Below are 12921 nucleotides of genomic sequence, written 5' to 3'. Positions count from 1 at the left end.
ACACACACACACACACACACACGTCACAAAACCTCCCCGTCCAAAGAAACGCGGTTCAATATCGACAAATAACTTTTCTTTGAAAATCAAAATGAAATATCTTGTTGATTTTAGTGATAGAATTCCACTTTTTCTATAAACGCATTTCCATTGTATTTCCAAAACTGCAGAAAAACGACACGTGAAGAAGAAAAAAAATAATTATTAGGAAACATTCCGAGTGGAGAACATGATTGAATTCTTTCTTCTAGTTAACGTTTGATCATATTAAAACTGCACCCTTATGAACTGCCATGCTATAGCCTTTATATATATTATTTTTGTTAGTATTTTTTTTTAATCCACTCAGCTCTGACACCGAAGGATTATGGGACAGGCTTTCGTCCGGGTGGCCCCGGTGCAGCCGCCGGCCAATATACAGCACGCCAGGGGGCCACATCGGCCTTTTTGCGGGGCCCTTCCTGGATCCTAACACGATATTCAAATGTCAGGAGCGGGGCGGAACCCGCCGGCACCTTATAAGAGGAGGACGTCCAAGTTCCTCTACTGTATTTGCGCTACAACTCCGCCTGCGACACGCCGCGTCCCGAGGCCCCCGGAGGACTGGGACAAGAAAAGAAAAAAAAACGGGCCAGAAGAAGTCAACATCTGCTGAGCGATAACAATAATACGGTTATGAAACAATGGATGACTGACAAATAAGAAATATTGACTTTACAATTACCAGGAGCTGAGCGTCACATCAGTCTTTGTTTTGTTTATCTAACTTTTTTTTTTATTTTTAACTCTAGATATTTTCTCCCTCCTTCTTGCCAAAAAGGGAGACAACGTTCTGTTTTGGGATTTTTTTGCCCCCCCCCCCCCAAAAAAAAAAAAAAATTCCAACTTTGCGAAGGATTTTATGTTTATTTTTTTATTTTAAAAACCTAGATATATAGATACGTTTTTCTCATCCAAAGACTTGTGTTGGGGATGTTGAGTTCTGTGAAGATGGAAGCACATGATCTACCGGAGTGGAATACTTTCTACAGCGAGGCCAGTGAGGTAAAGACACGGTCACTCACAAAAATAACAGAAAGGATGAAGAATCCATCACACTGTTGTTATTTAGATCTACTCGTGTTGTTACCAGCGTCGTCAGGTCTAAGGTTGTTCTTGGCAGTGGAAGAGAGAATCCACCGTTTTAATGTGCGCACATTTATTTGCGCATATTTTCAGAACGATTCCGTTATACTATAATGAATTAGAACAGAATATTATAAAGACTTTACATTCAAATCGTCTTTGCTTCTTTGATTTATTATAGGCGTGCCATAAAAATACAATATGTTAAGTATGATAGAATAACACTGAGAACCATCAAGGCGCACAGCATTTTGACCCAGGGATAAGAATTATTATCAGGGGGAAAATGACTAAATTCAGATATTCTTCATGTGTGAAAATCCAAACCGAAACATTAGGCCTATACATTATTGCATTTTTTTTTAAAAAGAAGAAAAAAAAATACTTACTACAATACTCCGGTTTTTAATTGACTTATTAATACCTTATATAAATAGCATTCTAAATATTCCGTTTCTAAGTTGCTCTCTAAATCATTTGCTCATCAAGACACTTTCCTCCTTTGTGTCTCCGCAGCCGCTCGAGTGTTGTGACAATTCAGGTGCAAATGTAACGAGACTTTTTGTTTTTTTTTCCTCACTAATTCAATTAGAGTTAATTCCATCAGCAGCTTTAGTTCTCACCTCTCCTCGACCTGATGAAATTACCGAGAAGAACGAGACTGATAATATGTAACCAGCGATCAGTCAGCGGGCCCACATCCCTTCTGTCCCCAGTGGAATTTTATCTTCCATTTCAAGTCGAAGGCTTTTTTTGTGATTGCGCCACAACAACAAATTATAACACGGAATAATTCATTTTTGGCATACACAAACGAATAAGACCAGAAAATAATCGCATTCCTCCAACATTTGGTTTACCTGTTTTTTCCACGGAGGGAGCGGAGGAGGCCGTCTGAGCCGAGAGGCACCGTGACGCGCTTTTTACGCATTTTCAGGTTAACATCGCCGTGTGAAATCCATGTCCTCTCTCCGCGCACTGAGAGCTTCATTGTGCATTGATAAGGAGTCACTTTTTAAATGCAGAGTCAAACCGCGTTACTTTTACATTTAAACAGTCACTTCAGTGCAATCCTTTAGACTAATGCCAGTTAAATACCAGAGAACCGTTTTCAAAATCTTAGAAATTAAAGAGCAAGATTAGTTAATTATATTTTCTTATTTCACTGTTGTTGCATCTATGTCAACTGTGTTTTCATGTGAATAACCAGATGTTTTTTGTGTCTTTTTTTTCCTCCAGATGTATTCCTCTCCTAGCACCATGAACTCTGGTCTGGGCTCCATGGGCTCCATGGGCTCCCTCAACAGCTACATCAACCTGAACCCGGCCACCGCCTCGCCCGCGGGCATGAACATGGCATACCCGAGCACCAGCCTCAGCAGCTCCCCGCTGGCCTCCATGGGCTCCGGGCCCGGCCACATGTCCCTCTCCCCGGTGACCTCGTCCCTCGGCTCGGGCCCTCTGACCCAGCTGGGCCCCGTTGCTCCAGGCTCCCTGGGCTCCTTGTCACACTACCAGAACATGGGCCAATCCATGAGCCAGCTGGGGTACCCCTCCACCGCGCCCCTTAGCCGGGCAGGGGAAAAGGACATTCCCCCAAAGCCCTACCGACGCTCCCTGACCCACGCCAAGCCGCCGTACTCCTACATCTCCCTCATCACCATGGCGATCCAGCAGAGCGGCAGCAAGATGCTCACCCTGAACGAGATCTACCAGTGGATCATGGAGCTGTTCCCCTACTACCGGGAGAACCAGCAGCGCTGGCAGAACTCCATCCGCCACTCGCTCTCCTTCAACGACTGCTTCGTGAAGGTGGCTCGCTCGCCGGACAAGCCGGGCAAAGGCTCCTACTGGACTCTGCACCCGCAGTCGGGCAACATGTTCGAGAACGGCTGCTACCTGAGGCGGCAGAAGCGCTTCAAGATCGAGGAAAAGCTGGCGAAGAAAGCAGGCAAGAACCAGGAGGGGGGCTCGGGGAAGGGAGGCCATGGTGGAGATCACCTGGTGGAGGATCACAGCCCAGCAGGAGGCTCTGAGGGAGCCGACTCCGCCCACTCAGACAACTCCCACCCAGGCTCCTCAGACGACCAGCCGCATCCCCGGAACTCCCTGGTGCCACTAGACTGCCCAGCGCTCTCCTCCTCACACCTCCACAGCCCACCCATCTCCCTGCCGTCCTCCTCGTCCGCCTCGTCCTCCCTGTCCCATTCAGTTGCCACCTCCTCCAACCCGCTCCTCCACTCCCAGTCTCTAGTTAGTAGCTCCCACCTCCTGCCCGGTGCCATGCAGCAGCACATGGACTTACAGAGTGACACCCTCAAGTCCCTGGACCCCCATTACAACTTCAACCACCCCTTCTCCATCACCAATCTCATGTCCAACGAGCAGAAGATGGACCTCAAGTCCTACCAGGACCAGGTGATGGCGTACAACAGCTACACCAGCGGGTCTCCCATGGGACCCAAGCAGATCTACGACAGCCCTGGGCCGGCCACCATGGACTCAGGCGCTTACTACCAAACTCTCTACAGCCGCTCGGTGCTCAACGCCTCCTAATGTGGACACTCACCCACACACACACACACACACACACACACACACACACACACATACACACACACACACACACACACACACACACACACACACACAGACACACACACACACATACACACACAGATGAACACCTGTCTCTAGAGGTGAGCCAAGATGGAGACTTCTCTTTCTCTTAGCCTTTTCTAAAATGGACACCCCAGCTCTCTTCCTCTTTCTCTCTTTCCCTGTCCCTCTCTGGCTCACGTCCAGTGGCCTTGGTAGAGACTCACAGCTAAAATGGCTGCCGTGTTTGAGGGACCAAAGAATTATTTTTTTTCTTTCATCAACTTCTGACAAACATGGAGACTGGCTGGTTACATGGAGGACAGAAAGAAGTGTAGCTGGATGATAAGAAGTCTTAACTGATGATGAAGACGTTTGACCGGTCGGTGTGTGAGTCAATACAGAATTCAGATCCTGTCTTCGCCTGTCGCACGAGCACCGCACCTGGTGAAATTGGCTTTGTACATAATGTATATAGAGGTAATGTGAGGGAGGGGCGGGGGAGTTTGGAGGATATTTGCATTTATTTATGAAGGGAATAAATTTTAATATATCTTGTATAGCGCTCTGATGACCAGTTACAACCCAAATGTGAGTTTTTTTTGTTTTAATCCAAAAAGCGGAGAGACAATGGACGAGTTTCAGGTTACTGCTTCAGGCAGATGTTACTGCGGAGGGAAACAGTTTTCTTTACTTTTTTGTGTGTTACAGCATTTCACACTACGTCCATCATTTCTGTCAGATCAGACCATGGACTGTGTACTTTTTTTTGTTATTTTCGTTCAACAAATGAAGAAGAAAAAAGTCATTTTGTCCTCGCTGGAGAGGAAACAGACGCTAAAACAATCTTTCGCAGCCAGAAGGAACTAGGCAAAGTAACTGTGGTAGAAATAAAATTAAAAAAAAGGATCATGTTGTGTTCATGTTTTTGTTACCTATACGAGAACATTAAAACCAAATGCTTTTTTGACAGACTGTAACCTTTTGAATGACAGATAGTCGGTGCGGTGCATGGGGGAGTTCGGTCAGTTACTAAAACAGAGGAGGGGAGGAGAGATGCACTATGGGAGGATTTACATACAGTACTTTGCACTATGGAGCTCCCACTGGCCAGGTGGGCTGATAGTGTGTGTGTGGGTGTGTGTTTGTGTGTGTTACAACAATACTTAGGAACGCCCCCTTACAATGTCTATGCATCAGCTCAATAGGATCAGTGTAACAATGTCAAAGGGTGTCGAATAACCCACTGTCCAAAAAGTGCCTTTTCTTCAAATGACTACTGATCTGATGAGAGATCAATGTATCGACGATCTATTGAAGGATTATCCTGATAAACAGCGGAGGACGCAGAAGTTTCAGGTCACGACGTCCTCTGCGGAGCATGTTTTAGTTTCAAAGAGAAATGTCTTTTATTTAAGCTATGTTACTTTTCAAACTTTGAACGTGTGCTGATATAATATATTGGTTTTTTTTTGTCGTTGTTGTTTCTGTTGGTTTAAATGTGATTGGAATGATTCATGTTTCATTTTTTTTCTTATTAAAAAGGCAAAAAATGTGGGGAGAAATGGCGCTTTTGTTTTTCTTTTTTCATAAATCATAATGCAGGAAGTGTTTGTGTATCAACGAGTACAAAAACTGGTCAAAAGTAACCTAAACACTGAAAGCTGCTTCACCGTACATTCAGAGTTCAAATCTGTGTCCTTTATGTCCACAGGGATGAGCAATCACTCAGTCTATTTCCAAGTATCTTCTTTAAATTCCACAAAATCATAAAAATGCACTTCTCTAAAAATACCCTTTTTCACATGTTAAAAAAAAAATCTTTTAGAAGATTAAAATGAAAATAATGTCATCCAGCTGGCTTTTATTATATTTGAAATATTAAAAAAAGCTCCCTGAATGTAATGTTTTGACATTTTCGGCACATTTTGCAGCAAATTTTTCTTCACCTCTGCACAACATTTTTAAAAGTAAAAAAAAAAATAGATCTTGATCACATAGAGTTTCAGACAGGACCTCAATGACTCGCCCCGGTCAATCAATCAATTACAAGTCTTTTTTCACCTGTGTGGCGAGGCGGTGCTGCAGGAATAGCAGCGTCTTGTTGAAACAGCTCCTGACCAAATGACTGTGGTGTGTGACATGTCGGACTGGTAGACTAAACACGGCTGCATCACACTGAGAGCCTCAAAGCAGAGCTCTGCACAGGCCGTTGGCCCCGGGCGGCACACACAGCCAGACACGGCCCGGACCGCTCCAAAAACCACTGACCTGCCTCTGAACCGGCTCTGGACAAACTATCAGCAGGTCATCAAAACAAAAACAGGGAGAAAGTAAAAGCAGAATATTTTGCTTTCGAATCTTTACGGTGTCTGCTGGGCCTCGGCAGCTCCCTCTGACCAATCAGATCCCAAGCCAAGTGTTAACACATCACTTCCTGTTCAACTCAGAGGAGTTTTGTAAACTGCAACTTGAGCATGTAAACCTGCAGAATCCCTACTGAATAATGTCAAGAGAACATTGGGGAGCTTTGATGCAAACGAAAATTATTTAATTATGACTTGATGAGCAAAGGTCTGAGCAGCTCACATACTAACGTATGTTGTGACATTGTGATGGTTCCTTCTCTTTACATCTGTAGGAGAATAAAAGAGTTCATTTATTGATCTTGATTCCTGCAGCCGCCCTTCCCTGGCCCCATGCGTCCCTGCCCTGTCGCCAGGCCTCCCGCCATCCTGTCTGCCTGTCTGCCTGTCTGCCTGTCTGCCTGTCTGCCTGTCTACCTGTCTGCCTGTCTACCTGTCTACCTGTCTACCTGTCTGCCTGTCTACCTGTCTGCCTGTCTGCCTGTCTGCCTGTCTACCTGTCTACCTGTCTGCCTGTCTGCCTGTCTGCCTGTCTACCTGTCTACCTGTCTACCTGTCTACCTGTCTGCCTGTCTACCTGTCTGCCTGTCTACCTGTCTGCCTGTCTACCTGTCTGTGTCTCCGCAGGCTTGCATAACCCAGCCCTGTGTTGTCAGAGTTGTCACGTATTTCTTGCTGCCTTTTCTTCTCTGTCACATCAAGCCCAGCAACTGTGAGCATGGAGACTTAAAAATATAGATTGACACACACTCACACATACACACACACACACACACACAACAAAACACATGAATGCAACACATATAGTCTCACTGTTTAACTTTAATTTCGATCAGAGTGGTGAGTCACGGTGCTAAAGAACGCATAATAGTACCTGTTGCTACAGAAATTCAAGTATTATTCCTGCTACTTACTTTCACCCTTTTCATGAACCGTTGTCAATACGTGGGTCTCTAAATGAACACAACACACACACACCTTAAAGAAATGGTCACTGGTGTATAGTCTCAGTGGGAAATCTATGGGAGTTTGTCACCTTGCATACACAATAGTCCCTTCAGAGCAGTTGGCTTGATAAGATAGGCAAGCGCTCGCATGATATGGTCTCCACAGCTACAAAGACACACATGCACGCACGCGCGTGCACACACACACACACACACACACACACACACACCAGGCAGCTCCAGGTATGACTAACCTGGCTGACTCTAAAATGTCACTCTGATACGTCCTCTCGCAGTAATCAGGTGACCGCGCTGATAGTGGTCACATTCAGTCCAGGCTTCTCATGAAGGAAAACAGATTAGAGTCTATCCACAAATAACATTCTGGGGTTTGAGGTTTTGAAGGAGCGAAAATGCATCAGTTAGATTGGAATAATTTCAGCAACAGAGGAGGAAAAAAACCTAAGTGTGACCCTTGCATTTGTAACTTTTTAGTTGTAATCTGTAACCCTCAACTGACCCAGTTCCAAATGAAAGACTCTTAGAAAACAAATACCAGCTGCTGATAACAGTCTAGATTTCATAAATGGCTATAATCGCCTCAGCTGAAAATATGATTCCGTTTCAAGTTTCTGGGATTTGCGTTCTGTGCAGGAATGGGTTATTTCAAAAATGTAAGTTCTTAAATCCTAAAATCAACATGTTTTAGCAAATGTAATACGGTCTTAGCCAGTATGGGAAGGACAAATTGTTTTGAGAAAACACGCCATGAGGATGCTGTTTTTCCACATCAGCATCACTATCGTTTTACCGCACACAGTGTACTGTATGGGCAACGGCGGTTAAATTTAGGCACCAAAACAACGATTGCAAAGAATATTGTGGTTTGGGTTAAAACACCGCTGCCCTCAAGTAGTACTCCTGGCAGTTTTAGGAAGACTTCAGTTCCTTCATTCTGACACACTTTAATGCACCAATTTACGGTGGAAATACCTTTATTTAGCCTATGCAAAGGAAAACACAGATGGCAATTCAAAATATATTAAACATATAATGGAAAGTATGTTGTTTAGTGCATTGGGTATTTGGAAAATCCTGGAGCTTTCTTATTGGGTATACTGTGTATACCTTTGTATCACGTGGACTACACCACTGCCCTGCAGAGATCTGAGGAGAGTTAACCACAGTCCTCCTAAATCGATTGAATGCAAACACAAAGAAAACGGAAGGTAACGGACATCTGACCAAAATGAAAGACATCCAGCGGAAAAACAACGCATGGATGTAGCCGTGCCCAACGCCAAAATTGACCTTATTCAGCGGCAGTCAATTTGATGCATACAATTATACATCTGTGGAATGCAAACAAAATACAGTGCATTACTTTTCATATAGCTATATGTGTGAATGGTTTGTGAGAACAGCCTGAACAGTGTCGCCTGTGTGACGGCAGACAGTTGGCAGTTAAGCTAGTCTGTCGCATCAGCTCCTTTGGTGTACCTACCACTAGAAAATGGCCTGCAAAAATGCCTGTAAACATTCAAAATTAGGTCTTATTTGGCAACGAGTTGAAACAAAAAACCCACTGTTGCAATGACATGATAAATAGCTTGTGAAAAAGTGAATGAAAACAGTTTTGGTGGGAAAGGCTTCCCATAGATAAGAGCTCCAAAGACTGAATCGGATTGTGTCATGATTTGCATAATTAGCGGCTGGCTTTGGAAATCTAAAGGAGGGTCAATTTGGCCCTTAGATCCATGTGAGGGTGACGCTGTTGTCTTTTTCAGTATAACGGATGTGTCTCCTGAGGTGCAATAGTCTCTCAGTTGGCCCTGTTGAGCACTTGATGACAGCTGCCCTCAGGCTGTACTGCTAGTGACAGCGAAGCCAGCGTGGAGCACGCACACCTGCACAAAGAGCGTCTGTGCTTGAATGAAAGTTCGATGCAAAAAAATAAGATGTATTTTCTCCTGCTGCTGTTGTTTATGTCTAACCTTCATTTCATCATATTATGGCCATTTCTGTGATACTTTGAAATGCTGCATGCTCTGTGGGCCAAACAGACTCAAACAAATATTACAGTTACTGAGTATACACTTAGACTGAAAAATAACAAGAGAGGTAACTAACTGACAAAGTGACATTCATGTGTGTCACTGCAGCAGTGTAGAGGATTCTTCCATTTAGCAGGTGTATGATTGGAAAAACTGACTGGCACAAGCATGCACTGAAAGAAAGAAAGAAAGAAAGAAAGAAAGAAAGAAAGAAAGAAAGAAAGAAAGAAGAGAAAAGGTTGGTGTGTGTTTCCAAGATGTGCCATGCAAATGAGGCTGTGCATCCTGGATCCTGTTAGGTGGATGTACTGTTTACACTTGTTATTGCCTGAGGAGAGGGAGGGAATGAAGGAAGCGAGAAAGAGAGATAGAGATGGAGAGATAGAGAGAGAGAGAGAGAGAGAGAGAGAGAGAGAGAGAACACTTACAGTTCAGCCCTCAGGCTATACTCCCTTTTCTGAAAAATAAATGTGTTAGATGACAGACAGACAGACAGGTCAGTTAGTGAGGCAGTAAGACAGATCAAACAGCAAATTTGCATTTTGAACTAACAATGGGTTAGCTCTTAGAGTGATACCATAAGAACATTAAAACATGTTCAAAAAGTCACTTATTCTAAAAGAACGTTTTGGAAAATGTAACTCAGTGAGTGACAGTCAGATAGAAAGTCAGTAGGACATTCACTAGACAGTCAGATGGAGCTTTGGCTGGTAAACAAGTTGGAAGACAGACAGGTGGACAAAAAGTTGTAAAGAGTCAGACTGTCAGAAGTTCAGTAAGACAGAATGACATTTTCTGGGTAAAGCTGCTGCGGTTTATTTGAGGGAACGTGTATATTGAGTTTGCTACATGTTGCTCATTTTATTCTGTATTCTTTTTTCTTTTTCTTTTTTTACTTGTTCGTTGCATGTTTGAAACAAACAAAAATCAATGTAAAGATGGAGGCAGACAGGCAGTCACATGGACAAAAAAGCCTTGGATAAATCTAAAGGACAGAGAGATATTCAGACGAGTAGAGCTGCAAGCTAATAAAGAAGAAAGAGAGACAATCGGTCCATGAGACACTCAGTAAGTATGTCATTCAGATAGACAGATGGAGAGCCACTGGCCAGCAGAGGCACAGATAAGCTGTTGGACTTTGCTCCGTCGGCTGTGGGTGTTGCAAAGAGGCCCGAGATAAAAAACGCTGGCCTGAGAGACGAACACAGAGGAGGCGGCTGATTACATTTAACCTGATGGTGTGTGTGTGTGTGTGTGTGTGTGTGTGCGCGCGCGAGTGTGTGTGTGTGTGTGTGTGTGGGGAGAGAGGGAGGGACAGACAGGGAGGACATTATCGATCCAAACTGGACCATTGACTCAGGGACACAGACGCATGGCAGAAAAAAAAGGCAGCAGGTTAAAGGTCAGGGGAGCAGCTTTCTTAAGCTTTCTAAAAAAGGTTGCTGCTGGTTCGAATCCCTGACTGGCTCTGATGACGCTCTTTTCTTTGATCCAGAAAGTCCTGATCTAGTTTGAATAATTAAGTGATGTTTATATGATCACCTGCTCCATCTTCCATCTAATAAAATGTTTTGATGGATTTTTTTCGTTGTTTTTCCTGCTCTGCTCAGTCTTCTTTCTGTCACATTTTTCATGATTCATTTGCTTCACTGCATGCTGTGTCTGTTTGCACTGACCCAGTTCCCCTTCAAGTGTCATAAAAGTTTCAACTTATCTTATCTTAATTTCCGTGTGTAGCATTGTCACTGTTATGATTACACAGAGAGCACCTGCTGGGTTTGTCAAGTCTGCTTTGTAACATAATACACTGTGCATTTCAAAATAAAAGTCATGTACTGTATTACATTGATTTGTGTGGTGTCCGCTTGCAACGAGCCTCCGGTGGATCAAACGGTAATAGGAATCTGTCATATCAGAGGGGAAAATGCTGGCAGTGTTACTGGCTAGACTCCGGTTTTTCCTCCTATAGTTTCAGGATGTTTGGCTATGCGGTGGAGGGGGTGTGAAGAACAATATCCTCAGGACTTTGTACGGCTCTCTCCTCCCCGTGTGTCCGCAAAGAGTCTCAGGTTGGACTTTGTGGTATTGGGTGCTGAGCACGGCGAGCAGCATCGCAGGGGAAACCCCCTAGACGGCTTGATTGTATCACTTAAATAAACCTTGAGCCGGAAAGTCACCTTCACTTCCCTTAGACTTCCTAAAGCCTACCAACATGCAAACGTACTGTAATCGCTGTGTTCCCCCCCCCAGATAAAGCTAAGAAACCCCTCGGAACTGGCAGACTGCATGTAACATTAGCAAAAGTACACACTTTGTTGGATATTCTGGGTGTGTACTGTTTCATTTCATCTCGTGAAGGGCTGGTGAATGCCTTTATTCTACACGACAATGAATTTCAAAACGACCAACGCGTTTTGACTCGCTCTGTCTTCATCGGGGTCTTTGTCTGCAGTGACTTACACACCTGTACCATGCTGCACTCATGACTCTATGATCATTCATGATTTTGGTTGACGTGTTTGGGACCATTAGTTATTTGTTTGGTTGTTATTTTGAATCAAAACATTAGCAAAAAGGTCGGGTGAGTTTTTACAAAATTTCTTCTTGCATTTTTCTTTAATTCCATAAACAGCAAGAGCTCCATAAAACATGCAGTTTCAGCTGCTTCCTTCCTCAGTGTTGACTAGGTGACTGGTGTCATTTTCCCATCCCAAATGAAATGGTTACATGGCGTCAAGGCCGGGGGAAAAAGGCTCAAATGGAATGCATATGAGGTGGGTATCTGTCATCGGATGATCAAACAGCAGCAGGTAATGGACATGCTGTCGTAATCGCTACCTGTGTGTTAGGACAGCAGATGAGGCGAATTTAAGAGGCAACTGCATCTAAAGTCTCTATGCAATAGATGCAACTTCGCCCTGGGCGTCCGCACAAGTTGAAAATGTTTCACCTTGAGCAAACAAGTGAGACTTATCCCAGGTATGAGGAGGAGAGAGAAAGAAGTGGCGTGACAGAGAGAAGACGTTCTAGTGAGTTCAGTCTCAGGCTGAGCAAAGCTGACGTCCTGTATGTACAGTTACTTTTGGAGCAAATCCAATAATTATGTTGACCACAAGTCCAACCATCAGATCCAGTATCACACAGAGTAATCCCACAACACATTCAGTACATTGATTTAAAATTCACCAAAATTCCTCCAAGTTCACTGTTTCTATGAAGTGCATGTTTAGAGTCAGTATTTTATCTTATCAGAAGGCCATCCAGTCAGACTGTAACATTTGTCTGATGTCAGTTCAAAACAGTCATTTGTTTTTACCTTGTGCGTTACCTGCTGAATAACAGGAGCATTTGTGACAGTTGGCAGCATCCAGACACAATGTCAATGCTTTAAGACAAAAGAAGCTAAAGGTCATTGGCCTGCGTTTCAGTCCAGAAGCAGAAGGGACGTCCTGTCACTTCATAGCTGCTTTCAGTTTGAACAAACCAAGACCTGGACTGTGTCAGTGTCAGGACGGTGTGAGGAGACGTAAAATGTCCACAAGTGTGATGAGACCTTCAGGAATGTTCGGCAACATCTGGAGAGCATGTGTTGGGTCAAACACACTGTGAAAGTGTGTGCGTGTGTGTGTGTGTGTGACAGAGAGAAAGAGAGAGCGAGAGAGAGCTACTGGCTAGACTTTAGGACAACACTACTTGAATTGACATGACAGCCACTACTGTCCGCTGCCGTGTAAATCACAGACACGGAGACATACACACAAATGTCTGCACACACACACATAAAGACACAAAGAGCATGTCAGAGGCTGTGTTTGTCTCCGTCTCAGAGAT

At 44.1% G+C, this 12921-nt stretch overlaps 1 protein-coding gene and 2 long non-coding RNA genes across 3 annotated transcripts in view; 1 reads left to right on the top strand and 2 right to left on the bottom strand.

Moving 5' to 3' along the window:
• The window catches only part of LOC116687009 (uncharacterized), an 18182-nt gene extending 10073 nt beyond the window's left edge, over positions 1–8109 (bottom strand). The window contains exon 1 of the long non-coding RNA XR_004331447.1: positions 7997–8109. This is a non-coding gene — a long non-coding RNA (uncharacterized LOC116687009). The remainder of the gene's footprint in view (positions 1–7996) is intronic.
• foxa3 (forkhead box A3) lies at positions 541–3754 on the top strand. The gene is made up of 2 exons (XM_032512070.1): positions 541–1044; positions 2365–3754. The coding sequence occupies exons 1-2, from the start codon at positions 973–975 to the stop codon at positions 3679–3681; spliced, it is 1389 nt and encodes a 462-aa protein (XP_032367961.1). The 5' UTR covers positions 541–972; the 3' UTR covers positions 3682–3754.
• A 5-nt stretch (positions 8110–8114) lies between the features above and the next one.
• LOC116687012 (uncharacterized) lies at positions 8115–12243 on the bottom strand. The gene is made up of 3 exons (XR_004331450.1): positions 12233–12243; positions 9163–9165; positions 8115–8193 (listed from the first exon to the last, which is right to left on the bottom strand). It is a non-coding gene; the product is annotated as an uncharacterized LOC116687012 (long non-coding RNA).
• Positions 12244–12921: the final 678 nt, after the last annotated feature.

Source organism: Etheostoma spectabile, chromosome 3, assembly GCF_008692095.1.
Source record: "Etheostoma spectabile isolate EspeVRDwgs_2016 chromosome 3, UIUC_Espe_1.0, whole genome shotgun sequence".
Taxonomy (NCBI): domain Eukaryota; kingdom Metazoa; phylum Chordata; class Actinopteri; order Perciformes; family Percidae; genus Etheostoma; species Etheostoma spectabile.
This window is presented reverse-complemented; position numbering and strand designations above follow the sequence as displayed.

Excerpts from the sequence above, each read along its gene's own strand:
- foxa3 (XM_032512070.1), top strand. The coding sequence starts at position 973 with ATGTTGAGTTCTGTGAAGATGGAAGCACATGATCTACCGGAGTGGAAT. Across the intron at positions 1,045-2,364 it reads TCTACAGCGAGGCCAGTGAG|ATGTATTCCTCTCCTAGCAC; the intron begins GTAAAGACACGG and ends TTTTTCCTCCAG.